This window comes from Engraulis encrasicolus, chromosome 14, assembly GCF_034702125.1.
Source record: "Engraulis encrasicolus isolate BLACKSEA-1 chromosome 14, IST_EnEncr_1.0, whole genome shotgun sequence".
Classification (NCBI taxonomy): domain Eukaryota; kingdom Metazoa; phylum Chordata; class Actinopteri; order Clupeiformes; family Engraulidae; genus Engraulis; species Engraulis encrasicolus.
This window is the reverse complement of record NC_085870.1, coordinates 33,114,343-33,142,334: the sequence shown is the minus strand read 5'-3', so window position 1 is coordinate 33,142,334 and position 27,992 is coordinate 33,114,343. Positions and strand designations below refer to the sequence as shown.

The 27,992-nt window shown below is 43.4% G+C and overlaps 2 protein-coding genes across 3 annotated transcripts; both read left to right on the top strand.

Annotated features, from left to right (window-relative positions):
* The first annotated feature begins 139 nt into the window (after positions 1-139).
* On the top strand, positions 140-20,208 carry LOC134462436 (twinfilin-2). Of its 2 annotated transcripts, XM_063215463.1 has the most exons (9): positions 140-575; positions 10,972-11,150; positions 12,055-12,150; positions 14,180-14,284; positions 15,752-15,766; positions 16,103-16,231; positions 16,827-16,977; positions 17,997-18,118; positions 19,105-20,208. In XM_063215463.1, exons 1-9 carry the CDS (start codon positions 476-478, stop codon positions 19,270-19,272), a joined length of 1,065 nt encoding a protein of 354 aa, XP_063071533.1. In that variant the 5' UTR covers positions 140-475; the 3' UTR covers positions 19,273-20,208. The 2 variants fall into 2 exon arrangements, with proteins under 2 accessions (XP_063071533.1, XP_063071534.1); XM_063215464.1 differs by lacking the exon at positions 15,752-15,766.
* A 3,600-nt stretch (positions 20,209-23,808) lies between these two features.
* cish (cytokine inducible SH2-containing protein) lies at positions 23,809-26,728 on the top strand. The gene is made up of 3 exons (XM_063215462.1): positions 23,809-24,601; positions 25,125-25,270; positions 25,509-26,728. Exons 1-3 carry the CDS (start codon positions 24,582-24,584, stop codon positions 26,150-26,152), a joined length of 810 nt encoding a protein of 269 aa, XP_063071532.1. The 5' UTR covers positions 23,809-24,581; the 3' UTR covers positions 26,153-26,728.
* The last annotated feature ends 1,264 nt before the right edge of the window (positions 26,729-27,992 follow it).

Below are 27,992 nucleotides of genomic sequence, written 5' to 3'. Positions count from 1 at the left end.
ATCCTGTCCTAGTTACAAGACCCCCCCTCACCCTCTCTAACTCTCTCTCTCTCTCTCTCTCTCTCTCTCTCTCTCTCTCTCTCTCTCTCTCTCTCTCTCTCTCTCTCTCTCTCACTGCTCCCTTGCTCAGTCACTTTACTCACATGCTGTCTCACAGAGATATCGCCCACACTTTCATCACTGCTCACTATCTGAACTGCCGGCTTTCAGCTCTGCCCCGACAGAGTTTACTCGACAGCCTTTAGAGTTTTCTTATACTTCCCCCCCTCCGTTACTTCCATCTCCAGGACCCTCTCTTGGCTACTTCTTCCTGCCTGACGTTGCCTCTCCTAGCCGGGCACAGCAGCCCAGTGTCTCCCTCCTTCCAGCTGCTCTCTCTCCCAGGGAGAGCCCTCGCCTCGCCTCGCTCGCCTGACTGACTGACCGGTGGTAGGCAGTGCACAGTGAGCCACTTGGGGCCACTCGGGCTGGAGACATGTTCTTGGTTCTGGTGGTGACGGATGAGCTGCGGGAGATCCTGGTCCGGGCGCGGAGTGGACCGTCCATCAGGGTCATCCAGGTGCTGATCCGCAACGGTGAGTGGACTTACCTACCGCACTGGTAGGAGTGGGTGCTTACCTCGGAGTGTGGCTTACTGTCATGTCATACACATATGAAGAACTCTTCTCTAAGACACAATGAAAGCCATTTACTGTAGATGTCATTTTCATACTGTATGTTCTTTTATTTGCATCGAGGCAATTGGAACTGGGTTAATGACTTTAACTTGATGTTATCTGATTTTTCTTCAGAAGATTAAAATTGCACAACCGTGAGTTAATTGGAAAATTGATATATAGTATATATAGCCATTGTGTCTAAGCAGTCGTGGCCTATTGTTTAGGGAGTTCTCTTATGGGGTTGCATGGGGTTCAAATGCCATCCCATCCCATCCCATCCCAGTATCCTTGAGCAAAACACATTGCTGCGGGGAGGGTAACCAATAACTAGTAATAACTTTAAGTCACTTTGGTGTCATCTTAGTGAAAAGTAATGTCTTGTCTACTGTTGATGTGGGCTGGTGGTGTTGGTGTTGGTGTTGGTGGTATTAAGCTTGGTTGAGATGCAGAAGTGGAGGTACAGTAGGTGAGGTGGTGCTTCATGGAAGCAGACCAGAGGTCAATTAGCCGGTGAAAACAGCAGGTGTACAAAAGGTAACAGTGACTTGTGGGACTTTTTTACTGTCAGATTTTTAGGAGAATGGCAGCGCTGAGTGATTAGACAGGATTTTTCAGAAATGTTGCGAGCCAACGGGCACAAAAAGTTAAGAAATTAATCCAATGAAAAAGGAGTAATGTGTATTGTGGGTATTTGCATACCCAGTTAGTTTGGGTATTTTTAAAGAACCAACTAGCTGTTTTTTGTTCTTTACACTGAAAAAATATCAGCGAACCAATTTACCTTTTTCGTTGGTTATTTTCATTATAAACATATGGAACTATGTATCATTTCTTGGGTTTTTCTCACCATGAAGAAAAAGATCATCTTCCTCACATCTCCACAAAACACACAAAATGCTTAGAGAATGGTTATCATTCTCTTTCACTGACCCTATGCAACCATGACTCCGGGTGATGTCTTTGTTTGTTTGCCTGAGTCAGGTTGTTGTTGGTGGTGGGGTAGTGCTGACTGTTGGTTGAGGGGGAGCAAGCATGCTGCTGAACCTGTACTGTATCTCGGTCACATCTGTCAGAGGTTGACTGGGACCAAAAAAAATCCTAGCTTTAAAAAAAATGCCCCTCACACACACACACACACACACACACACACACACACACACACACACACACACACGTCATTGTCATACTCCGTATAGCCTGCTTGACCAAATCCACTGTCTGTATTGAAGAAGGACCAATGAGCCACCCCATCTAAACTGTGGGACAGTCCCCAAGCAAAAATACAAACAGACACACAGTATCTGTTAAGGCAAACAGATCCTGTTTGTTTGTTTGTGTTTTGCTTGGGGACTGTCCCACCGTATTACCAGTCAAGCCCTGAAATCTGTTGAATTTGGCATTGATGAGTGACCCTGACCCTGACCCTAAGTGGTCCCCTAGCAGCAATCAAAACACATTACCCAACCAAGGGCAAAGTTGTGAAACAGCTGACAAGTTGTTTCTTGTTTCCAGAGGAACGGTGAATGATGACTTATTTTCCAACCATGGTGATAGGCACGACAGAATTACGAGTTCTTATTATTAGCAGATTTTAACTTTAGTTCATAGTGATATGAAATCATGTCAATGAGATGTGCCGCTTTTAGTGTGTGTGTGTGTGTGTGTGTGTGTGTGTGTGTGTGTGTGTGTGTGTGTGTGTGTGTGTGTGTGTGTGTGTGTGTGTGTGTGTGTGTGGGTACAGGGCCCTATCAGTTGTCATGACCTCACTTCTCTGTATGTAGATGAGAGGGAAACAGTCAACCGGGCCGAAGTCTGTCAGTCAGGTCATCAAGGTTGCTGTGTCCATGGCTGAGTGAGACAGGCAATAAGGTCTTTTCCAAACACTGCACTCTTCCATTTTGGTGCGTCTTTGAAATACGAAGACAAAAGACAATGTAGGGCAGTGGTCTCCAATTATTTGCCAAAAAGGGCCAAATTATGTAGCGCAAATGAGGCTGAGGGTCAAACAAATTGTGCGCCCATATGGCCACAGATAGCACACAAACACGTATGTAGGCTTATATGTTTTCATTTGTTCCAACCTCATGGTGGGCCAAATGTTTACTATGCCCGGGCCGGATCTGGGGTCCGTTTCTCGAAAGCGTCTTTGCTATCGTCGTTAGCAAAGTCCTTCGTAAGAGCGACTCAACTCTCTCTCGACAGCGACGCTCACCACTAAATCCAAGGGAATGGTAAGACAGTCTTAAGACGGTCTTAAGACGTTTAGCAACGACAAGAATCGAGAAACGGACCCCTGGCCGGCGGGCCAAATGCTTTCTGTGCCCGCGCCGGATCTGGCCTGCGGGCCGCCATTTGGGGACCACTGATATAGGGAATAGATTCTTTTATTCTGTTTATTCAGTCATTGTGGGATTCAAATCATATTGTCTGAATGAGACAAGCAACCACAACCACAAGACTGGCAGGCTTGTGTCTAATCAAAGGCATGAGTTTACCATGCTGTCAAAATACACGTGAGAAAGTGCTATCAACAACACATACTTGAATGGCAAAAGGAAAGAATAGCAAGGGCTCCAGAGTCTTCACTCCAGGTTGAAGGGGTGCATCTGGTTATTCCTTTTAGGGCTTGACTGACTTTTGAACTATGTCCAAAGCACTCTCCTTTGGAGTCAAGGTAGTACAACGACACTTGAACTAGAGGTATCAAACAGGGTTCTAAATGCACTAATTATTAGTGATATCATGTCCTAAAATTGTTGTGTGGTGTGCTCAATACCACAAAGCTCTGCACCAGTTCTCCAGTACAAAAGGAACAAATTAAAAAATGCTACACTGTCAGTATCAGATTGGAGAAAAATGTACCCGTTCTTATTTCTTTCCAGATCAACACTTAGTCGTTCTTAAAGGGACACTGTGTGAGATTTTTAGTTGTTTATTTCCAGAATTCATGCTGCCCATTCACTAATGTTACCTTTTTCATGAATACTTACCACCAGCATCAAATTCTAAGTATTCATTATGACTGGAAAAATTGCATTTTTCATACATGAAAAGGGGGATCTTCTCCATGGTCCGCCATTTTGAATGTCCAGAAATAGCCATTTTTAGCTGCAAAAATGACTGTACTTGGACCATACTAAAATATTAGTTTATTACTTAGTAAACTATCATGAAAAGGTCAAATTTGGCAATAGGCGACACAGTTTCAATGAGCAGCATAGTTGCAGTACCTTTTTTGACCATTTCCTGCACAGTGTCCCTTTAAGCATAAGACAACCCATTGGTTATGCAGAGGAGTCAATCCTAGCTTCAGTTGGTACTATGCGTGCATGCTTTCTGGCTTGGGACTCCACTACTCATCCTTTCTCTTCATCTATCAGATGCATGGCACATTTGCATCAGTTAGTTGGAAAAATATGGTAGCTGTGGTCAGGGGCCGCTGACAGCTTCGGACAGGCCTATAGGCCAAAGTCCTCTGAAAGGCACCCCAGCCCAATACATACTGTAGTGACTCCCTTGTTGATATGTGAGGTACTGTGTAAATGATAATGTTTTGGTTAAGCAATGATTGACTGCTTTGTTGATTTGGGAAGCACATGGTGATGTTTTGGTTAGGCAATGATTGCTTCAGTGGCTGAAGGAGTTGCTTAATGGACATAGATCAAATTTTAGTGTCCGCGCACGCCAAGATGTCCTCGACTAGTTGATCTGCCCCACTGCAACACCAAATGTTTTAATGTGGAAATTTACGGGAATTGCTCTAGCAGGTGATGCAACCAGTCTGATCTTAACCCAGTCGGACAACTATAGTGTGCCCTCAATGGGCCCTGTTGCAGAGCCACTGACAGCTTTAGCTGGGCCCATTACAAAGTAATCTGAAAGGGCCCCCACTACCCAATACTGTACATACAGTGATAATAAGGACCCAATTTGCATCCCCTCTCTCCCTGAGCCCATGCAGGGCCACTGACAGCATTGGCCGTGCCCAGGACAAAATCATCCGAAAAGTCCCTGAAAGGACCCAATACATGCAATGTAATGGGGACCCAATTCTGCCACCCCCCCCCCCCCCCCCCCCCTCTCTGAGGAGCATGACAACTAACCTGTTTGCACCTCCCTTGCCGGCTTTTCTGCCTGTTGACGAACTAAGTGAACCTTTGGGGACTCCACGGCCTGGATAAACACCTTGACCTTTGGTGCTGATATCCGGCTCCCTCATCGGCTCTCTGTTATAAAACAGTATGTGTTCCCTCATGTCCCCTTTTGGGGTCCAAACCCCACTCGTGATATGTATCACTTCAAAGACATAGCAGGGCCGTCTGCCGGGTGTTTTTGAGGTGTCTGCAGCAGACAGACAGACAGGGTGTTTCTGGGCAGTTTTGACTGGTGTCACGGAAATGGATGGGCTGTTTTGGGTCGCGCCAAAGTTATGCAGGCTAGACTAGACTGCTTTGGGTGAGACTCCTCCTGTCCTGGTCCAGCTAGCGGGTTGTCGCCACAGCCGTGTGGCTCAGACACATCCGTCCCGGCCTGCCTGCCTGCCGTCTCGCTGATGTTGTTTTTTTAGACATGGAGAGGACGCAGTGCGTGCGGGGCGGATCCAACACGGCGTAGTGCTGAATGCGACTGGCTCAATTTCCTGTCATTTACTTTCAGGCTGTCTGATTGACCAACCAGTCAAAGGAAATGTACCTACACTCATATACACATCTATGCCTAGACTAAAATATGTTTAGTTAATATCACAATGTTCTGCAAGCAATGAGCTTACAGGTCTGAGTGTCAACAACAGCTCTCATCCCCAACGCACGCACGCACGCACGCACGCACGCGCACACACACACACACACGTTTAAAAAGGGAAAGGTGGATCTTACCAGTTGTCTGGGATTGTTTGAGGTTTATGTTGACAAGGCATGGGGAAGTTGTATGAATACTTGTGTTGATATGTGTGTGTGTGTGTGTGTGCGTGTGTGCGCGTGTGCATGTGTGTGCGTGTGTGTGTCTGTGTGCGTGCGTGTGTGTGTCTGTGTGCGTGCATGTGTGTGGTGAAGCTGGACGTTTGTGTGCGAGAGTGTGAGAATAGCCAGTGGAAAGTATGTGTCTGTGCTGATAGCTGGAATGTGTGGAAGCTGAGAATAGCAGCTGCAGCAGGAGCAAGAGATGGTCAGGAGGAAACCCCCCCCAGGCCCGGCCCGACCGACACCAACCAAACAACCAACCAAGGACATCGAAACGCCTGAGCTTGTGCATGTTTCTTGGAAACAAGGACCATGTGTTTTGGAAACAGGGAACAGGTTAATTTGTTGCAAAGAGAGAAAAGTTAACTTCCACCAGGAGTGTGTTTCTCGAAAGTGTTGTTGCTAACTAACTTATCAACTTATTTGGTTGCCATGCAATTTCCCATTGGCCACTTACTAAGGTGCTAACTGGTTAGCAACGATGCTTTCGAGAAACAGGGTCCAGATTAGGGCTGGAAGCTCATTCTCATCTGCTGTCTCTTGGCAGGTAAAGGAAATAAAGGGCACTTGAATACACCTGTGTGCAGTTTGGAGTAAGCTGGTCCACTTCAAAGGAGACTGGGCCAAAGACGACTGGAGCACTCAGGATACGTTTTTCTGTTTTTATCGTGGTGCTATCCTGAGTGCTCCAGTCGTCTTTGGCCCAGTCTCCTTTGAAGTGGACCAGCTTACTCCAAACTGAATACAGTCCCAGACTGTGAGCACCAAGAAAGCTAGAGCGCAAGTGACCTCCTTTCCTTAGTTGAACACCTGTGTGCATGTCAGTTCCACAAAGGCAAAGTGTGGTACCTACAAATGTTGTCAAAATTGAGTTTAGCCTGAAACACCTCCTCTATTTTGTGACCAAGCCTTGTGGTCCGTTTGTGTCCCTTTTTAGAGATATTGCTCTGCCAAACTTACAGTAACAGAATCAATATCCAATCTAATACCAACACTTTGAAGGTCATTTTCTCAGTTTCAGTGTTGGCATAGTTGCTGCACTTTGCCTTTGTAGGGCAGATGTGCCCTCAGTATTTGAGTCAATTAGCTGATCTTTTAAGCCAGGAATTGTCTGGGAAATCAATTGTTGAGATCCAGGCGTAGAGCTTTTCATTTGAAAGGAGTTTGTAGTTTTTTGTGAGGAAAAGGTGTAGCAAAGATACAACATAGCTCTTGGCTCTCAATGAATATACTTGAATAGGAGGAATGGTGGAAGTGTACAAAGTTTTTTTTTGTTAAATTCCACAAACATACATGGCATAAGTAGACAATTACCACTTACACAGTTTACAATAATAGCACAAATGTGTGTAAGCCACAAAGACAAAACTGCATAGTTACTTGCTACTGTATGTGCCTGGTGGATTTTATTGAGAGCCAGTAGCTTCTCTCCTGCTCTTTGGGCAGGTCAAGCAGGGTTATCGGTTGCTTTATAAATGGACTCACAGGAAGACTTCCATTGGCTTGTCCCGTGGCCCGTCGACACGTGCTCAACGCGGAGCAGCTGGTGTCCTTTTGAGATATACGATGCAGAGAATGGAAGGGAATGTTGCTATGAGACGAATGGGAACAATTGATAATGCAATTTGTCAGAAGCATTTTCAGAGTGACAGCTTTAAGCGATTGAGTACGTGATACGCAGTGCTGTCTCTCTTTAGAGTCATGACTCAGGGGGCATTCAGTGCCGCACCAGTGATCTGACAAAGGCAGGGTTTGACACTGGCACCTGCCAACTGGCCAATTGTTGGTAATACTTGGCTGTGGCTGGTAATAATTTCAGTGTCACTAGCCAATTTGGCAGGTAGTTTATCCTAATGGTGTGACATATCCAAGTAGCCTATATTGTTTCCCACTCTTGTGTCAATTGTTTGTATTTGAGAAAAGGCTCTGTATTTATTTCCATGTAGAAAGCTGAGCATTAATCTTCTCGCTTTAGCGCCTCATCTTCTGAGATCAGATGTACAGCCTCATGATAAAGAAAAAAAACACAATATCAAATTTGTGGCTGGTAGAATAAGCTGAATGGCTAGTGACAGGAATCCACTAGCCACAGTGGCCAGTGAGTGAAAAAGTTTATGTCAAGGCCTGGACAAAGGTAGCATATACTTTGATGGTGCTGCATGGAATCAATTTTTAAATATCTGCAAAAAATGAAGTTATGGCAATGTGGAAAGATCAGTTCATACTGCTTTAACTCCCTCTTTGAGTAATGTGTTTATGACTGAAAAACAGGGCAATTTAGAGCAACATTAAAAAAAATTTTCACGCTCTACACTACAGTATATTGTAAAGAGGGTAAAAAAATGATGACCCACTTTTAACGAGGGGGAGACAGTACATCACATGCGTCAAATGCGACAAAGAATCAAAGAACGAGGGAAGAAAGCAGGGAGGCATGCGGAGGACCAGTGATGTAAGGATGTAAAGACTGAATGGCCATCGGAGGCTATGGCTGAAGGAGAGATGAATGAACACTTATGAATAGTTAATTGACAGGTGGGAAAGAAGGGAGATGTCATTTAAAACCCCATGTTGACAGTCACAGGGAGATGCATAGGGAGAGAGAGAGAGAGAGAGAGAGAGAGAGAGAGCGAGAGAGAGAGACACAGACACAGATACAGACAGAGAGAGACAGACAGAGAGAGACAGAGAGAAGATGAGTTTTAAGACGCAAAGCTGCACATGATGAATTGATCTACGCATCCGGGGTGAAAGACGAGAAGCAAAAACAAGAGCGTTTCTCTTTGCATGACGTGTGCACTGTGGTTCAGCAATCGGTCTGAGTGTGATATGATCTGTGTATGAGACAAGTAAAGTGATCTGTATATCGGTGGCATGACCAGGCATGTTACAGAGATAGGAAATTGGAGCGGCCTTTTGTGTTCTTTGTGAAATGTGAGGTGGGGGGGGGGATGAGGGGTAGTGACTCGTGTCACATGACAAAACATGATGCAATTTCTATCTGGACAACACGCGCCAGCCCTTGTGTAGTAGACCAAACCCCTGGGAGGTTGTAAGGGTTCTTGGGTCAGGTTTAACACCAAAGAGATTGTCATCAGATTTAGACAGATATTCTTACAAAGCCACATGCTGATCCTTGAACTGATACAAACAAAGAAGGGTTTCATTATGATAGGATATGGACAAGACACTCAAATGCAATTATATGAATGTCTGTGTTGTGTTTAAAGATGATGAAAATGCCCATTTATCTTTTTTCCTGTAAATGTAGGTCTTAACAAGACTGGCATGGAAAAAATGAAAAGAAATTGGAAAAATTTTCTTCAGAAAGATATGGCAAGAGATACCGTTACTTTCAGTTTGCCATGTCAAATAGATAGCACGTTTGCATACGTGTTGAGCAAATAAAGAAACGTACAGAAGTGCAATTGTCATTGCAACTAGTAGTATGCAATGGTGTATTGGTATACATTTACCACATTGTAGGTGGTCAATCCAAAGCAAGTGTGATTGATATTTCAGCCTATTCTTTCGGTCAAGGCCAGACTGCTTTTCAAGTAGATCTGAAGGTTGTTCAGGTGTGGTACTACTTGAAGACAGGTTGGTCTTGTAAAGGTTTTTATGCCCGTGTTTGTCTGATTCGGTGTCAAAATATTTCAAATAAGACATGATAGGTGGGTGTGTATGAACTGTTATGATGGGGTATGTTTATGGACTGTTGAGGGGCCTGGAGTATCACATGAATGTTTACATTGTGTGCCATTCAGTAACTGGTATGAGGCGGAGGGTCGGCGTGGGTGACACGGGTGATGGTGTGATTGTACTGGGTGTACGAGGTTATTTTTAGTCTGCGTGTTTTATATGGGGCTGTGGTACCGGGTAGGAGTGTGGAGCATGAGGTCAGAGTTTTCTTTTCATATGGTGTGTTAAGTATGAAGCTAAGTCTGTTGCAATGGCACAGGCTGGCTGTTTTTGTCAGGGTACTATGCTATGATATGGCATGATTTCAACCTCTGTGTTGCAATTCACTTCATAGAAATGTTTTGCTTGAAAAAGCAACGGACACGGTGACACGCAGACAAATGGGTACACAGCAAGAGCACATGATCAGGTGGATCCTATACTTGTAAACACTTGTGAAGGTGTTAAAATCAAAAAGAGGAAACTTGGGGGGAAAAAGACCCCAAAAATTAAAAGAAGAATCGGAGCAAACATTTTAAGTCTACTGGATGTTGGCACGATGCACAATTCTGTATGTGACTCTACTGAATCTAAAGAGGACATCAAATCTGGTACAGGAATGTGGTTGAATGTGGAATGTGGTTGAATGTGTGGTTTCGTTTGTGTTGCGTTTGTATGTGGAAGCTGGTGTGCAGCTTCGGGATTCACATTCAATCTTTATAATGAATGAGAAAGAAAACGTCTTGAGGCGCAGTATGAAGCATGTACTGCACTGTAGCCTGTTGTGTGTAGAGTACATACGGCTATTATGGGATGTTGCATGGCATTGCCCTGAACATCGGCTTGTGATGAGAGAGATGTGTATAGAGAGAGAGATGCAAAATGATTATTAGTGTTATAGAGTGGCAGCAGCTCTGGTATGTGATTAGAAGAGTGTGTGTGTGTGCGTGCGTGCATGCATGCGTGCGTGCGTGCGTTTTTCAGAGCTGTTGGTCCTGAGTGCCTAGTGAGCTGTCACAGAGCTGGGAGTATAGTAGTGGAGTAGTAGTGGTGTAGTAGGTGTGTATTGTAATGAGGTGTGTGTATGTGTGTTTCAGTGCAGCTGGTGCCGAGTGTGTATAATGAGACACCACAAAGCTGGGAGTATAGTAGTGTAGTAGTAGTAGTAGTAGTAGTAGTAATAGAAAAGCAGCATCAGCAGCAGTAGTAGTAGTAGTAGTAGTAGTAGGGGGGGCTATCAGTGTTTTGCGCTGGGTCCCTTTGTGCAATTGTTCTGCCACTGGCAATAGTAGTAGTAGCAGTAGATGTAGTAACGAGAGGTGTGTTTGTGTTTAGGAGCAGATGATGTCGGGTGCCCTACCGAGTGCCGTCACAGAGCTGGCAGTATAATGGTAGTAGCAGTCAGGGCCGCTAAAAGCATTGACCAGGCCCAGGACAAGGTCATCTGAAAGGGCCCCCCATGCAATACATGCAGCCTGGGCCCGGGAGAACCTACCCATTTGGCCCCCTTGACGGCTGCCGTGGTAGCAGTAGTACTACTACTACTAGTAATAGTGGTGGTAGTAGTAGTAGTAGTATCAGTAGTAGCAGCAGCAGCAGCAGCAGTAGTAGTAGTAGTAAGAGGTGTGTAATGAGAGTTGTGCGTATGTGTGTGCGTGTGTGTCTTTCAGAGCAGCTGGTGCTGGGTGCGTACAGAGAACCGTCACAGAGCTGGGATCGCGACTATGACAACTTCCTGTTGCCACTGCTGGACGAGGAGGAACCCTGCTACATCCTCTACCGCCTGGACTCCCAGAATGCACAGGGCTACGAGTGGCTCTTCATCTCATGGTCACCTGATCAATCACCAGTGAGTGTCTGCAAACTCACACATGTGCACGCACGCACGCAAGCACGCACGCACGCACGCACGGACGGACGGACGGACGCACACACACACACACACACACACCACACCAATTCCCAAAGTGTAAATCACAACACCAAACAAGTGCACACACTTTGCTTTGAATACTTTAATACTTTGAATACATGGTGCCGATGAATACTAAAGATAGCCCAAAAGTCACACGATACCCACAGAGAAAGGCTACAGCAGTGGCTTTATTTTGTCATGGTATGGAAAAATGAGGAATCCGGAATCGTGCTGTACAACTGGGTGAATGACTTCAAAATGGAGCATGAATATGGGACCTGCTCGATTCTCCTTCATTAAATGCAAAACTAACAAATTTATCGTGCCAGCCAGGGCCATTGACAGCTTTGGTCTCGGCCCAGAACAAAGTACCGGTAATCTAAAAAGGCCGCCCACACAAGACATACAGTAGAATGTAATGAGGACCCAATTCTGGGCCTCCTCTCTCCCTGGGCCTTGGACAAGGGACCTTTTTGCACCCCCACCTGTCGGCTTCCCTGGTGCTAGCAAATATCTATGAAAAGTCATACATACACTTGTTGACTTACAAACCAAATAGTGATAATGAGCTCCTGAAAATGTCAAACTACAACGCACCGACACGCACATGGACATAGTTTGCTCTAATCAGGGCTCTAAATTAACACCAGCCAACCGGCCAAATGCTGGTGAATTTTCAGTTTGGCTGGTAGAGAACAACTTACTAGCCACTTTGACTTATTAGTGAGTGTATGCTTGGCAGTAAAATAGCATCTACTTGCCATTTTGGCTGGTGATGAAAATAGTTAATTTAGAGCCCTGGCTCTAACACTTTTTTTTCACTTTCCCCTCCTCCCAGGTGAGACTGAAGATGCTTTACGCTGCCACGCGTGCCACAGTGAAGAAAGAGTTTGGTGGAGGACAAGTGAAGGACGAGATGTTTGGCAGCATGAAGGTACCAAGTAATTAGAGAGCCTAAGGAAGGAATTGTGTTCAGTTTCTCACGAAAACCAACATCCGAAATTGCGTCCAGATTCCGACGCTTTCCCTGCTGTCTAAAGCACATACTAGATGGCTTCTGATTGGTCTAGCTGTGCCCTTTCCAAAACCATCCATAAACTCAACCTGTCAGTAATGCAATGATTCCGAGTTTTCAAATTGTGCCTTCCCAAAACCATCCCTAAACCTAACTTGTCAGTAATGCAATCTCTCTGACTTGGGAATTTGTGCCCTGACCAAAACCATCCGTAAACCTAACCTGTCACAGACAGCTGCATGACCTCTGCGCATGTGTGTCAAAGGGAATTCGTCGTAATCTGGACGCAATTTCAGTGTTTGATTTGCGTGAAAAAATAGACGCAATTCCTTCGAGATCCTGTAGAAACTAGAAGCCAACATCTACTATGCACCGGTTGTACTGCATCAATACAGTATATAAAGGGTTCAGATGGAAAACCCTCTGTGCATTTGTGATGAGTTTACAAAAAAGCTGTATTTCTTTATATGTAGTAAAAGTTAAAAAAAGAAAAAGAAAAAAAAAGGCTTGTCTTGTACTTGATAACACTTCAGTGGCTTTTTGGTTGAGATTGCTTGGAGAAAGTGCTTCCCGGATTTTAAAATGTAAAGGGTTTTGCATCTGAACTCAGATAGCTTAGTATCCTTAGTAAGTGGAATTGCTCTCCAGGCTACTGTACCGCTATGACCTACTTAAGCTCAATATTATCTTCGGATTGAATCAATCACAAGAGGCCTAGCATGACGACCACAGGACTATGGCAGACTGATGTAGTGCTATGGTAAACAACTTTGTTTTTCTGATGGGGATGGGCGTACTATCCTACTATGTAGAGCCCGTTTGAAATGACAACCAGTGACCGCACATATGGGACTGCCCTTGGTCTACCCAGGAAGGCCGTACCACAGTGAATACAACAATACAGAAGAGAATTCACTATGAATGAGAATTACCTTCATGCAGGGACGGAAGAGCAGCAACTCAAGAGAACTCAAGACCAATACACAATTTAATGTGGGCTGCCTTGCTATGCTATACATATACCACACAGCCAGGGCTGCTACTAAGATTTTGGAGGCCTAAGCATAACTGGTCAGGACCCCCCCCCCCCCCTTTATAATTAAATAATAATAATAATCTACTAACTAATAAATATATGTTTTGTATTGTAATATTTTAGTAGTCAGTCTCAAATTAAGAGGCCCCAATTGTGGGGGCAAAGTGGTTGGTGCCCGAAGCACTCTGCGTACTCTGCTTCTGTCTAGCGGCGGCCCTGCACACAGCTCCTTCTTCCATACCAGCCTGGACTAGATGTGTACATTGGTGACATAGAGTAGGGGGCCTTTTCTCTGGCAGGGAGATATAGACTACAGCAGTGGAAATAGATATTGACTTGACGCGGATTTTGAATAAAAAATATTAACCCAAGACAATGCACAAAGTCTACTGATTCAAAATATTGCTGCTTTCTTTCCTTATTCTTCCTAAGCAGTTTGCTTAGACATGTGGCTGAAAAACACAGCTCAGAAAACCATCTTGTATTGCATTGGAGCACGTGCTGTTTAAAGTAAGGCATGACATTTAATGAGGTGGCATTAGCAAGCAATAATGCCCCATCGAGCGCTGCAGGACCCTGCCATAGCGTAGAGCCTTAGTTAGTAATAGTGTAATACTCAGAGGACACTTTAAAGCGTGCCACACGTGCCTAATTTATGGGCAGCGACTCCCATGTACGTTTTAGAAGCTAATAAAGATGTCAAAACCTTAACCATGTGCATAGGAATGTACATATATGGTTGTGTACTGCACATACAATGTAACATGACAGACATCATGTCATGGATGGAGGGCGGAACAACCTTAACACTGGTGAATACAGAACAGAACCATAATTACCATGGCTGTTTTTTTCAAAGCACAAAAGTCTTGGAAGTACAGAATATGACCCTTGACCCTGCACTCTTTTCAGGAGGACATCTGTCTCCAAGGTTACCAGAGGCATGAGTCATCAAGCTCCGCCCCTGCACCCCTCACGGCTGCAGAGAGGGAGCTCCAGCAGATCAGACTCACAGAGGTTAGCGAGACACCTACACGCACAAGGAATAAACACGGGTAACACCTAACTCACTTGAGGCCAATGACGTGTGTCATTTTGCATCCTAACATTCAGTACCAATGAGGCTTAAAGGAGCAGTCCACCATGTTTCAATAATAAAGTATATTCATCTCTGACCTATGATGAGTTCATCCCGACCTGTCTAGTTTTTCGGACGCAGCCCCAGTTAGCAGCATGCGTGGCACCAACTCGTTAGCATTAGCTTGGCTCAGCTTTGCCTTGGCGGGGAGCACTGGGTGCTTTAAGTTAGAAGTGACCAAATTGTTCCACGTGTTCCCTAACACCCTTGCATGACTTGTTAGCCGATACAAAGGTAGCTGCACCAAATGAAACTGATTTTATATTTAGATAAAGAAGTGGCACTGTAATGAAAGGTGTAGAGTAACACATTCGGAGCACTTCGACTTCAGCGCGTTGATATCTTCACTCCTAGTTCCTCCGGGCCCTTTCCTCCGGGCCCTTTCCCCCTACCCCTCTCCCTTCGTGCGAGAGGACTAGGAGTGGAGATATCAATGCGCCGAGGTCGAAGTGCTCCGAATGTGTTACTACGCCAGGTCGGGATGAACTCATCACAGGTCAGAGATGAACATACTTTATTACTGAAACACGGTGGACTGTTCCTGTAAGACTGTCAAGTTAGTTTTTTTATGGTGTGCTGTTGACATAGAATGGAATTCTATTTTCTGTGGATGTTGAAAAAACACCCAAAATGCTGAAATTCTCTGACACTGTTGGGTTGTATGATTAAAAATGGCTGGCATCCAGTGAGTTAAGAATAGGGTTCATATTTTAACCATTAATACATGGCTAACTGCCTGTGTACATGACTTATAAGTCATGCCATGTATTAAGCAAAATCAATCATTTGTCAGGCGAGTATTCAAAATGTTTCCTGTTTGTCACCTTCGTCAAGGAGGTTATGTTTTCAATTGTGTTTGTCTGCCTGTTTGTCTGTCTGTCTGTCAGCAGGATTACAAAAAAATGGGCACTGATTTTGATTACAATTTGTGGAGTTGTTGGAAATGACAAAAAGAACAAGTGATTACATTTTGATGGTGATCCGGATCCAGGATTAAAAAAAAAGATTCTTCACCACTGCGGGATAGGACGATTTTTGACAATCCAGTTTCAAACTCCAAAAAAAAAAGGCCGAAAGACTTGAAAAAAAAATAGGGTGAAACATAGTCAAATGTTCTATCAAACAGCTTCTTTGGCTGAGGTCTGCACTCTCTGAGTGCATTTCTAGTTACCAATAAGGTCTTTATTATAGTCAGTTTTACACAGACATTAATTAGGCATGTATTAATGGCTAACGTGTGAACCCTATTCTTAAGTGTTACCAGAAACATAGCGTTTGCAGACAACATAATGGTTATAAACCAATACTAATAGAATAACCAATTACACCTCATATTTCTTTTGCAGATCAGAGTAGCGCAGGTAAGTTACTGAATGTATAATATCCCACTTATCCTCCATCTTTATGCTTTCTGCTGTGTGTGTGCGTGTTTGCGTGTGTGTGTGTTGTGATTGTGTTTTGTGTGTGCGTTCCTAAGCAGACTGTTCAGTGCAAATTAACACATTCTCATCTAATGTGTGTGTGTGTGTGTGTGTGTGTGTGTGTGTGTGTGTGTGTGTGTGTGTGTGTGTGTGTGTGTGTGTTCAAGTGAGTGTGTGTTCAAGTGAGTGTGCACATGTTGTTTTCATTTTTTTAATCGATTGTAAAGAGAAGATGAAGAAGTTGTCATCTCCATGTAACTGTGTGTTTGTTGTCAGGTGAACGTGGAGAGGAGTGCAGACATGTGTAAACCCCAGACTGTGGGAGGCCTGGCCTTCCCACTGCAAGACGCAGCCAAACGTGCCCTCCAGCAGCTTACAGATAAACGCATTAATTACATACAACTGGTAAAGATCGCACAGACACAGATATGCACAAATACACACGCACATACACTGAAAAAGGCAGACACAGACACGTGCATATGCACACGCACACGCACACACACACATATGTGCGCACACACACACACACACACACAGACACGTTTGCACGCACGAACGCACACACACACACACACACACAAACACACACACACACACAGAGAAACACACACGTGTCTGCGCACTCACCAATCCCCTATCACACTGCGCATTCATGCACAGGTAATATGTACTGTAACAATTGGTTGAGGTCAGAGGGGTATGAAGTAGAGGTACTCTTACTGATGCAAGTACAACACTATGACATGATCTTATATAGTTTAGACACCAGTTAATCCACTGTACCTAATGAAGTAAATACACTGTCAGAGTACCTCTACTTGTATCCTACTTGATAATTCTCCGTTGAGTAATGAAATTGTGTTTCATCAGACACATACTACAAACTAAAACACATGCCAACAACACCACACTCAGCAGCAAACCGCAGTGTATCATGCCGACATCAACAATGAACGGACATTATGCATATTATTGTGTCCTCTCTATTTTTTTGCAGAGGTTGGACACAGAGAAGGAGACGATTGACCTTGTCCACACGAACCCCACAGAAACGCGGGACCTTCCCCAGAGGGTCCCCACAGACACGCCGCGATACCACTTCTTCCTCTACAAGCACAACCACGAGGGAGAATACCTAGAGTCCGTCGGTCAGTCCTTTAACCTATACTATATTTTTCTGTATTAAAGGTGCACCGTGTAAGATTGTGGCCAGTGAAGGTATTGCAACTATGCTGCTCATTGAGACTGTGCTGTCTATTGCCAAATTTGAACTTTTAATGAATATTAATAAATAATAAACCAATATTTACTAGTATGACCAACGGAAGGTAAGTTTTGCAGCTAAAAATGCTTATTTCTGGACATTCAAAATAGCGGACCATGGAGAAGATCCCCTTTTCATGTAAGTAAAATGCAATTGTCCCAGTCATAATGAAGAATTAGAGTTTGTTAAAAAGGTAACACTTATGAACAGACAGTGTGAATTCTGGAAATTAATTACTAAAAATATTACACAGTGCACCTTTATACCCATTAAGAGTGAGAAATGCTTCTGTGGGCATATAACTTTAACATCAACGTCAGCATCTATGTGTATTTACCTTTATAACAGCGTTGACAATTCTGTTCAAGTTTTCAGAACTGTTGGTTTTTAATGGATAAATGCTTTTGCTACCCTTTTATTTTTATGCTTCTATTGTTATTTCATCTGCTGCGCTTTTATGTTTTTATTTTTGTGGGGGACATTGAACTGCCTGTGTATACAATGTACAAATACAAATACACTTGGACACCATCAATCGATTTCGCTCAGCTGTCCACTAAATCCATTGATTCAGTAAATCAGCACGGCTCTTTAGCCAAAAAAGAGTGGCGCAATACTAAAAATAACTATATCCTGGCCATTTTAAATACGTGATACTGAATGGTTAACCGGACTTACGCCATCTGGCTGCATTTCTCTTCACCTCTGAATCCAAATTGTGCCACTTTTGATACATACACACACATTTTGATTATCATATGATCTTGGATCAGTCACTACATACAGACACATGCTTTAGTTGTCTGTTGACTTTGGACTTCTCACTTGATGCAGAGGGGAAAAAAAAAACGCTTGAATGATTATCTGACCTGGGCCTGTTGTTTTCCTGTTGTGTGCTTGCAGTGTTCATCTACTCCATGCCTGGCTACAGCTGCAGCGTGAAGGAGCGCATGCTCTACTCCAGCTGCAAGAGCTGCCTCCTGGACGAGGTGGCCAGAGACTACCACCTCGAGGTGGCCAAGAAGGTCAGCATACCGCCTCATTCCAGGGGATCAACCCATTGATGCCTAGAGCACCTGCAAAAAACACCTGCTGAATGCCTAAGCCCTTGTTGGGAGAGTTGCCCTTAGCCTATAAAAACCTAAATATCTCAGCCTCTGATGCACATAAAAACCTGAAAGAACTTGCATTTTAAACCCTAAGACCCTCATCTAGCATTAGACTGTGTTCATTCAGCTGTAACATACCCACATTTTTATTTTTAAAAAGCTAAAATCTCCAGGGCCTGAATGCAGCATATACAGTATGTCGCTCCAGGCACCAAATGTCAAACATACGAGTCATCAGGCTAAAATGGGTTATAGGAGATCTTCAGTGAGAATCTAAGATGTACGATTATATAGTGTGTGCAATATGTTAATATTTTGTTTTTGTATATTAATGTCCATGGACAATACTGTACGGTTAACTCAGTTCCTCATATTAATGGGTTAAAGGTGAGGTGACCTGCCAATTTCAACATGGAGGTATTGCTCACGTTACCCTTGACTTGTCACATCAAAACCCCAAAACAGTCCCTACTCTCAACAGATATTTACCATTTCTTTCAAGATAACAAGGTTATATCGAACTCAGTAGTGTGAATGGGGTAATGGGTGAGATGGAGAGAGACTACCACCTAGAGGTAGTCAAGAGGGTCTGCTTTGAGTTTGCACCACATTAGTGGGTTAAAGAAGAGGTTCAGTGAGACTCAATTGACTGTGTAATCAAACCATTACCATTACCATGGGGTTATGGAGGAGTTAGAGAGAGACTACCACGTAGAGGCAGCCAAGAAGGTTCAGTGGTAATTAATCAATGAGCCTGTTTCAGTACCCTTTAATGGTCATATACGTTGTTGGTAAGAAAGTCAAAGCAGTATAATTAAAATCATACATAGATATGTTGATATTTTCACTTTGTGGATTAATGTACTTTTATCCATCACCTTTCCCTCATGATTTTGCTTCAGATGGAGATTGACTCTGGTGAGGAGCTGACTGAAGAGTTCTTATATGACGAGGTGCATCCGAAACAGCACGCCTTCAAGCAGGCGTTCGCCAAACCACGCGGCCCTGCAGGGAAGAGGGGTAACAAGCGCCTAATACGAGGAAACGCAGACGTCACACAGAAAAGCTAGAAGGACCAGGAGAGAGAAAGAAAACCACTTGGAAGAAATTGAGAAGAAGCTAGGAAGGAGTTTGTCCCCAACATCTCTCCTTTTTCTCCCAAGGCTGAGTCTAGACATAGCTTCACTCTGTTTAGTGAGAAATTGGAGAATGGGGATTAACAGGTTTTACTGAGTATTTTTACTTGTTTTGCTTTTTTAAAAACTTTTCAGCTTGTTTACTGTTATACTTATACATTATTGTTTAGTAGTTTGTGAAGTGTTTTAATACACAATACAAACATACACTAAATACACACACATAAACATACACAGTACATGAAATAAACTCAGGAAAAAAGTGGTTTATATGAGACGTGTTTCCCACTCCTTTAATAATGAAGACATATTTAGATATATACCAGTCTAATCTTTTTAGACTTTAAAGTAGAAATAGTTGTTGTTGACAAGATGACCTTTGTAACATATTTGCAAACTATTTTCAAAGAAATAAATTATTTAATTTATTTTTTAAGAAATCTTTTTAAATTTGCATACAGACCAACTAGGTCCCACGTTTCTGGCCAGACACATTGACTGTGTTGAACGGTAGTAAAAAATGCCGGCAGCAATATAGGCACAGACAGTCGTTCCACAGCAAGGCGAACTGAGAGGACTTGACGTGAATGGAGACACAGACTAACGGTGCAAGGTAAATCACACTCGGATGGGCATTACGAATCTCATCTGTAGGGCCGTGAGGGGGAGACCTTCAAAGCTTGTGTTATCATGTTGTGTTTTCAGACTGAGCGTTTGTGATGCTGTGCTAGCCTACCTCTTCACAGCCAGCCCCTCTGGTTACAATGTTGCCTGTGAATGTGTTGTGTCAAACATATACATTTTGAACAAGTGGATGATGTGTGTCAGAAAAAAAAGATTCCAAATAATAAAGCCTTCTGTTTCTGTAAATGGTGTAGGTTCTATACTTATTTTTTAAATGTATTTTTCAGGCTTTTCATGCCTTTACTGATAGGACAATGTAATGGGGAAGGGTCAGTCGGACTCGAACCTGGGTCTCCAGAGTTATGGCATGGGAGCTTAGCCCACTGAACCACAACGCCCCAAGCGCACTACTTGTGATCAGAATAGTATGATTTCACTTTTGTATGAGAGCATATGGTTGGGTTACCTCTGGCATAGTTTTAGGCACTCAACAACCATGTTCCCAGCCAAACTCTGCAGCAAGGTCAATAAATTGATTAGAGAAATCACGTGAATCAATTAGATCTTGTAATTTGGAGGACTGGAATATGTGATCATTATGACCTGCCACACCACACAACAGTAAATGACAAAGTCCAAATAACTGCACAGGCTTAAAGGTAGAGTATGTCGTTTTTTATAAGTTAATTTCCACAATTTATGCTGCCCATTCACAAATATTGTGTTTTTCATGAATATATACCACAATCATCAATCAACAATACATTATGACTGAAAATTACGCTTTTCATACATAAAATATTAGTTTATTATTAATAAATATTCATGAAAAAGATCATATTTTGCAGTAAACACCACAGTTTCAATGAGCAGCATAGTTGCAATACCCACTCTGGCCACCATCCTACATAAAGGAATGTCAAAAATGCAAGAAGTGCCGCATAGTCTGCCACAGCAAGTTGCTAGCACTTGGATATGGTTAACACACAACACCTTCAGGCTGTTGTGAGCACCGGAAATAAAAACACACAGCACAGTACTGTCCTTCCCCGCAGATCACATCACACCTGAAATCTTTAAAGGTGATGAAAGAAGAAAGTGCATGCACACAACCCATTGACGCATGGTCACAGCCATTCTACTGTTCCAATACCTTTGCTTGATCATAAACATCAAAAGAGTCTCATGTCTGCCTCCTATCAGATGCTACTTACACATAGCCAGGCATTTTGATAAATGGATATTTTCCTTCCTCCTTCTTCCAGAATAACTTTGTTCCCACACCGTCGGAGAATCCCATAGATATTTTGTTGAGAGCAGTCATAAATAAGTCTTACACTAGGTGGCAGTGTCGAGGGATGGAGAAAGCCACTCTTAAGTCTCCATTTTCCTCTGTTTACATGCAAATGCAAAGCTGAAGTTTTAAAAAATATTTTTTTTCAGGTGCTCACTTTTTTGGAGGAAAAAAATCTACATTTCTTTGTAAACAAAAGGTGCAAACAAAGGTGTCTTTTTAAAAAAAAAATCCGGCAAAAAACAGCCTCTCGTTGGTGCCTTGATTAGGTCGCCTTTTTCACTGATGCCAGACTACTTCGTTTTCAGACAAAGCAGATATACACGATGACAAGTTCTTTTTACCATATCGTCTTTTTTGTGCATATTTTTGAACTGTATGAAAATGAAAACGTATTGGATTTAAGCATTCCAGGTCATGCACATTTAAAAAAAGAGAGGGTGTGATCTAAGGAGCCCAACACCCTGTATCAGGTGTGCTTAAAATGGGACACAAAAGAGATCTAAGAAACTCTGAAATGTCTATATGTGTTGGAAAATATGCATAGAATGGACTATATTGTCAGAAATCTCGTTTAGCCAATAATTCTGCATACGCTGTAGTCTGCCTATGCCACCGGATGCAGCTTAACATGCTTTGAATGTACTGAAACGTTCAGGTTTCAAAAGCGTCTGACTGCACAATGGCCCACTGAAACACTCACTGATTCTCTCCCTGGCAACCAGACCAAAGTAAAAATAAGGGCAAATATGTTTGGTGTCAACCAGGTATTTTTGCTCCTTTTTTAAAACAAAAATTACAGACATGATGTTCGGGGCCACTGACCCCTTCCTGCAATGTGACAAAAAAGCAGAGCCAATAACATACAAGGTCCGTAACCTGACCATCAATGAATTGGACCCTTGACACTTGTAGAAGGCTTACCAGTAGTGTCACGCATTTCTCACGCTTGCCCTACTTTCAAACAAAGTGATGGTCAAGCTTTGACTTTTGACCCGTTGAGTTGGGGTGTGTAATTCTAGAGCACCCTGAGTACAGATGCACCAGCTCCGCTAAGGTTGCGACACAGAGGAAGTCTGTAAATACTTCCACCAAAGCTATTGGGCAACATTTTTCGCATCCTCCTCTGCCTCTGCAATGGCCAAGAAATCTAGATGCCCTTAGCGGCAGCCAATGTATTTCACTGCCATGGGAGGTCTAGTGACTACCTATAACTGAAGGCTGATCATAGTGACGTGCATTCTTTACATTAGGGGTTTAAATCACAGTTTCCATGATGATACGATTTCTCAAGAATGCCCCATGATACGATACGATATGATTCGGTCGTCGGCTGTAAGATCGATGCATCGATAGTCGATACATATCAAATATTATTTACACCCCTACTTCACTTCACCCTATTTGCTGTGCTGACTGGATGTAGGACTATCCTGTTACAAGTAGAAGTATTTGAAAAAAAGAACACCTCTTAATAAATAAACTAATCATCTGATATGTACAAAGCATTTGAAATTTGATGAAAGCAATGAGAAATGCTATTCTGTTGTGGAAAATTTCAAGTTAGTTTGGGGATTTGTTCATAATTGTTGTTGATAATGTTTTGAGAAATTAGCAAAACCAATGGAGGAAAAACTGTAATTTAGTCTATGGCAGGACTATTCAATTGAAAGTCACCTAGGGCCAGTTTTTCAAATTCCCTGAGATGGAGGGGTCGAACACAGAATTGCCAGCAGCATGGAGTCTGGGGTAAGGGTGCAAAACAAGCAGGTTTTCCAGACAGAACAGATATTTGTTTATCTATTTCTTATCGATAGTAGTGAAATCCCCAACCTGAAATGTTAGTGATCACAAATTATGCAGTCACAGATAGCACACATATTTGTTTTCATTTTGTTCTGACCTTATGGGGGCCAGAACATTGCCACCCAAGGGCCGCATTTGGCCCCAAGGCCTCCATTTGAATAGCCCAGGTCTGGTACCATGGGTTTGTTTGATAGCATAAGTGAAATATCATTTCACACCAGATGATGGCAGTGTAGATTTTCGGTTAGGCATATTTCACAGAGTCTGAGTGAACTCATTCACTCGTACCCAAAGTAGGCTGGCTAAAAGTAAATAAATAAATAAATGGGGGACCTGGAAGCATTCCCCCAAATATTCCTGGAAAGTTAACGTCAAAGCCCACTTACTATTCCTAGAAAGTCCGCGGAAAGAGGAGGAGCAGAAGAAGTAAAAAGAAAGAAAAAAGAAAGAAAGAAAGGAAGGGGGAAAGAAACAAGAAAGAACGAAAGAAAGGGCGAAAGGGGGAGAGGCCATGAAAAATCTTCTTCGCCATTAGGCCTATGTAGAATTAAAAGGCTATGTGTGATGTCATGAAGTAAGACAATATTCAACATCACAGCAGAGATATGCCATAGGCCTACATCATTACTTCGGCTTGCTTTTCCTTTACAGTCCACACATTTGAAAGCCAAAAGAACATTCTTCTAATTTGCATCCCTATATTGGAAATGGTGACACCGACACACGGGCCATCTAAAACAACTATTCACTGCCACGAAGCTAATTGATGCTGGCCGTTTATTGTTTTCCCCACACCATATTTCCAGGAGCCATCGTCGATACCCGGAACTCTGGTTAGAGCTCTAGCCCCCATAACAAGCTGATCTAGCTCTGGAGGCGGAGTTGCAAACAGCTCGCCTCTGATAGGTTGTCGCTCCCACGCTTTCCTGGAAAGTGCGCTTCTTGGAATCGTTGTGCCGTGTACTGATCCACTGGGACGGTGAACGGGACAGTAGGGCCTTTTCATCCGTGCCCATCACAAATTCTCGTGTTAAAATGTACATGTATATTACGACTGTATCACAAAAATGTGAAATAAACACGATTCACCAATGGACCGACATGTAAGTTAGGCGCTCGCACCGGCGGTGTTGGCTGCACTTATGAAGCGTCAGCGGAGCCAGTGGCGTCATCGAGCGATTCTCAGAAAACACTTCTAAGAACAAAGCTGAATTAGACAAGCCAAATCCACAAAGCCACTTGAAGCACCCTTGTTTAACAGCGCTGTCAACTGAGCTCGCCACAGTACTCAGACATTCGCCGGAGACACAACACCGAAGTCGTTCTTTTTTCAAACATCTTTTAGTTTCTTGTTTGGACCATTTCGACCAATACTTCCTATTCGGGTTACGGTGATCTGCGTTTGCCTGTAAAGACTATATCCGTTATAGTTTACATTAATTCCAAACCAGGGGAACAACGAGTCTGCTTCGAGGAATACTTGAGGTGCTCTTGTGATTCAACAGCTTTCTTCCTCATTATGATTCTTTGCGTCCAAAGGTAAGTTTAACTTGAAACCCTAAAGTCATACATTTATTATAGGCTATTAAACCAATTAAAATAAATTCCACGCAATGCCCCGGCTTTAACTGCGTTGCACACCTAGACAAAACGAACAGCTTTCCAGTGCCAAATACCACTCTAATTCCATATTCAGTAAATAGTAATAATAGAAAGTAGCGCGTAAAGGCTTTATTAGAACCGGTGCGCAACGGGAGCGCGATAGCCTATGTTCTTTAGGCGTTGACCTTGTGTAACGCGCCGACTTCCCTGGTGGCAGGGCACATTTTCTGCTTATGTAAAATTATCGTCTTAAACTAGCTGACTGCTGTCGAAAAGTACATGATGCAGTTTAATGATAGGCTACCCAACGCATAAATACAGGTTCTGTATTGTTCTGTAATACGCGCCCGGTTTTCAGTGATTCTTAAAGAGGGCAGACTCTAAATTAAATCCTTCATTTGATTCCTAATACAATCTTTACAAAAGCATAGTTTCTGAACAGTTTTCTCCACTCTTTTAGCCCAAGACCGATACTTCCAGACACACCCACGGTGGTACCGCTGGGGATGTCGACTCCAAGCTGTCTCCACAGCGCCCCTCCGCAGTGGGACCCTCGGAAAGACCTCCGGGCCATAGCAAGCACCTTCTGCTACCTCGAAACCTCAGGTAATGATTTGCAAACGCCTCAGCAGTACACCATGGACACCACAGCATGTTTCTAGCAGTACTACCCCTCAAATATAATGTATGAAGTAAAGTAAAACTAAAGTAGCATGAACTGCAGTGATTAAGCCCAATACCAATCCCCCCTGTGGAAAATGGTGTAATGTACTATACTTGTAGCAGTATAAACGCGGTAAAAAAGACTAGTAGTGTAACAGTTCCTGTGTTGTGCCATTGACAGGCTGGTACTGGGGTGGCATGACAGCCAGTGATGCCCAGGCGGTACTACAGGCCGCATCGGAGGGCACATTCCTGGTCCGGGACAGCAGCCACCCCCTCTACATGCTGACGCTGTCCGTGCGGACAAAGCGGGGCCCCACCAACGTGCGCATCGAGTACAGCTGCGGCCGCTTCCGGCTGGACTCCAGCTCGCCGGCCCGGCCGCGCCTCCTCTCCTTCCCCGACGTGCCCAGCCTGGTGCAGCACTACGTGTCGTCGGGCCGCGACACCAACACCACCACCCCTCCTACTCCCTCTACCGAGGACAGACAGACACAGCGGGACACTGGCAACGAGGAGCAGGGGCACAACAACAAGGCCAAGGACGGGGACAAGGAGCAGCAGAGGACGGGGAAGGTGGTGGCGGAGGGGGAGAGCTCTCCCGCTTTGCCCGACGGAAGGGACAATGGTGTACTACTGAAGCTGAGGAGGCCCCTGTGCAGGCCGCAGTCCTTCCCCAGTCTCCAGCACCTCACACGCCTCACCATCAACAAACACATCGACAGCACCAGCAGCAGCAGCAGCAGCATCAGCAGCAGCACTGCACAGCTGCCCCTGCCTGGACCTCTAATACGCTACCTCCAGGACTACCCCTTCCGGCTCTGACCTGCCCTCCAAACACCCAAGGAAACGGGCCTAGTGATGGGCACAAAGGATTGTTGTTGGATTGAGGCCACTGTGGTGGCACGAATGGTGCATAGTGCACTGCCAATGGAGACCTCGCAGGTGACGTCACCCAAGATGTGGTGACAAGAGACGGAGGTTTTCCTGCCAGACATGAGACCAGGACAATGCAGAGACAAAGAAAAGAACAAAAAAACAGAAGGGGAACAGATACAGACTGGGAGTGTCCTCCTTGAAATGTGATGGCCTTTGAACGGAACAAGGCGGAACATGTTGTGTGTGGAGAGATGCACAGGCATAATAGGGACTGATTGAACTTGTGGAGCTATACCTCATACAGTGCACTCCCTTGGGGGAGGTATAACTTCAGATAACACTGAGGTACTTTTCCCTCCTCCTCCTCCTCCAAAAAAGACAATTACATATTTCTGTGGATCCAAAAGGATGGAGGTCCATTTTTTTAGAACAATAATTGCCACTATGTGGATTGTTTGTATATATTTATAGAATCAAGTCATTGTGTTTTTAAAAAAATGATAAATAAATGGTTTAAGAATATCTCAATGACGTTCTGGTAATACATGAACTCCAAAAACAGGAGAAAATGGCTTCCTTTTTTATGCTTCCCCTTTAAACAAAGACATAACAGAAAAAAAGATGATTCATGAAGATTGGACACAGACACCAAGACATATAATGCAGGTTTGTCTCTACAGACACATTAAATAAATAAATAAAGACAGACCATACAATTGATGTAAAAACAGTACTATAATTTGATGTATTTTGAAGCTTTCATTGAAATTCAGATAGATAGATGGAGCACACTTAAATGTATGTAACAAAGTTACTGTATGAATCAAGCCTAGGCAGCGAGATTTGCAGCGAGTCAGTGCTGATGTACATTGGTTTCTGGTTGCAGGTTACATACTCTGCATTACAACGAGGTGTGATTCACTTTTCTCAGAATTACTGTACAATGTCAGGTACTGAGACGCCGCCTGCTCAGTCCCGAGCTATATATATATACTTTATGTGCTTAAGATTTCCAATCGTTTTCATACACATTTAAGTGGATATTGACCATAGAAAGTTGGTTATATTCATCAAAGTAAATATAGGAGTTTATAAAGGCAGGCTAACAGCTGACATAGAGCAGCTGAAAGTACATATGTGCCAGAGCAGAGTTGTTAGTTGTTAGTTGTTAGTTGATAAGATGCCCTAGTTCGGGTTTTCCAATCGTAATGATTTCTATTGAACTCAGCTATTAAGAATACAGCCATGGGTACTGTACAGCTACATTATTTTGTATCCCCGTTCACTTCTTGTTAAGCAAGCTTTATTCATTCTCCTCCAGGCACTGGGGAAATCCAGGTGTTGTATGGGGTGGGCATTTCCTTATATAACCGTGCATTGTTATCAGGGCAGCAGCAGTGTTTTGTACTCATGAAAAAAGTAACTAAAAGTAAAGTAACAAAAACAAAAAAAAAACAAAAAAGTAACAAACCATTGCAATTGCTGTTAGAATTGTGGGCTCAAAGATAAATCCTGAGATCAAGGCCATTTTCAAAGGAGATTTACGTACATTGAAGTTTTGTTTTTGACCAAGGGAAATCCTAAATCCACCTCCAAGGAACCAGGCCAAAAAAATGAAAATGTGATGTCCAGGCTTTTTGTTGCTAGAATTCAAAACATTTTGTTCTTTTTGCTTCAGGCAAAGAATTCCTCGATAAAGAGTTCCAGGATCATGATAATTGGTATGATTTCATGCACTATGCCACTCGGACAATTGTAAGACTAACAAATAAAGAAATCAAACCGG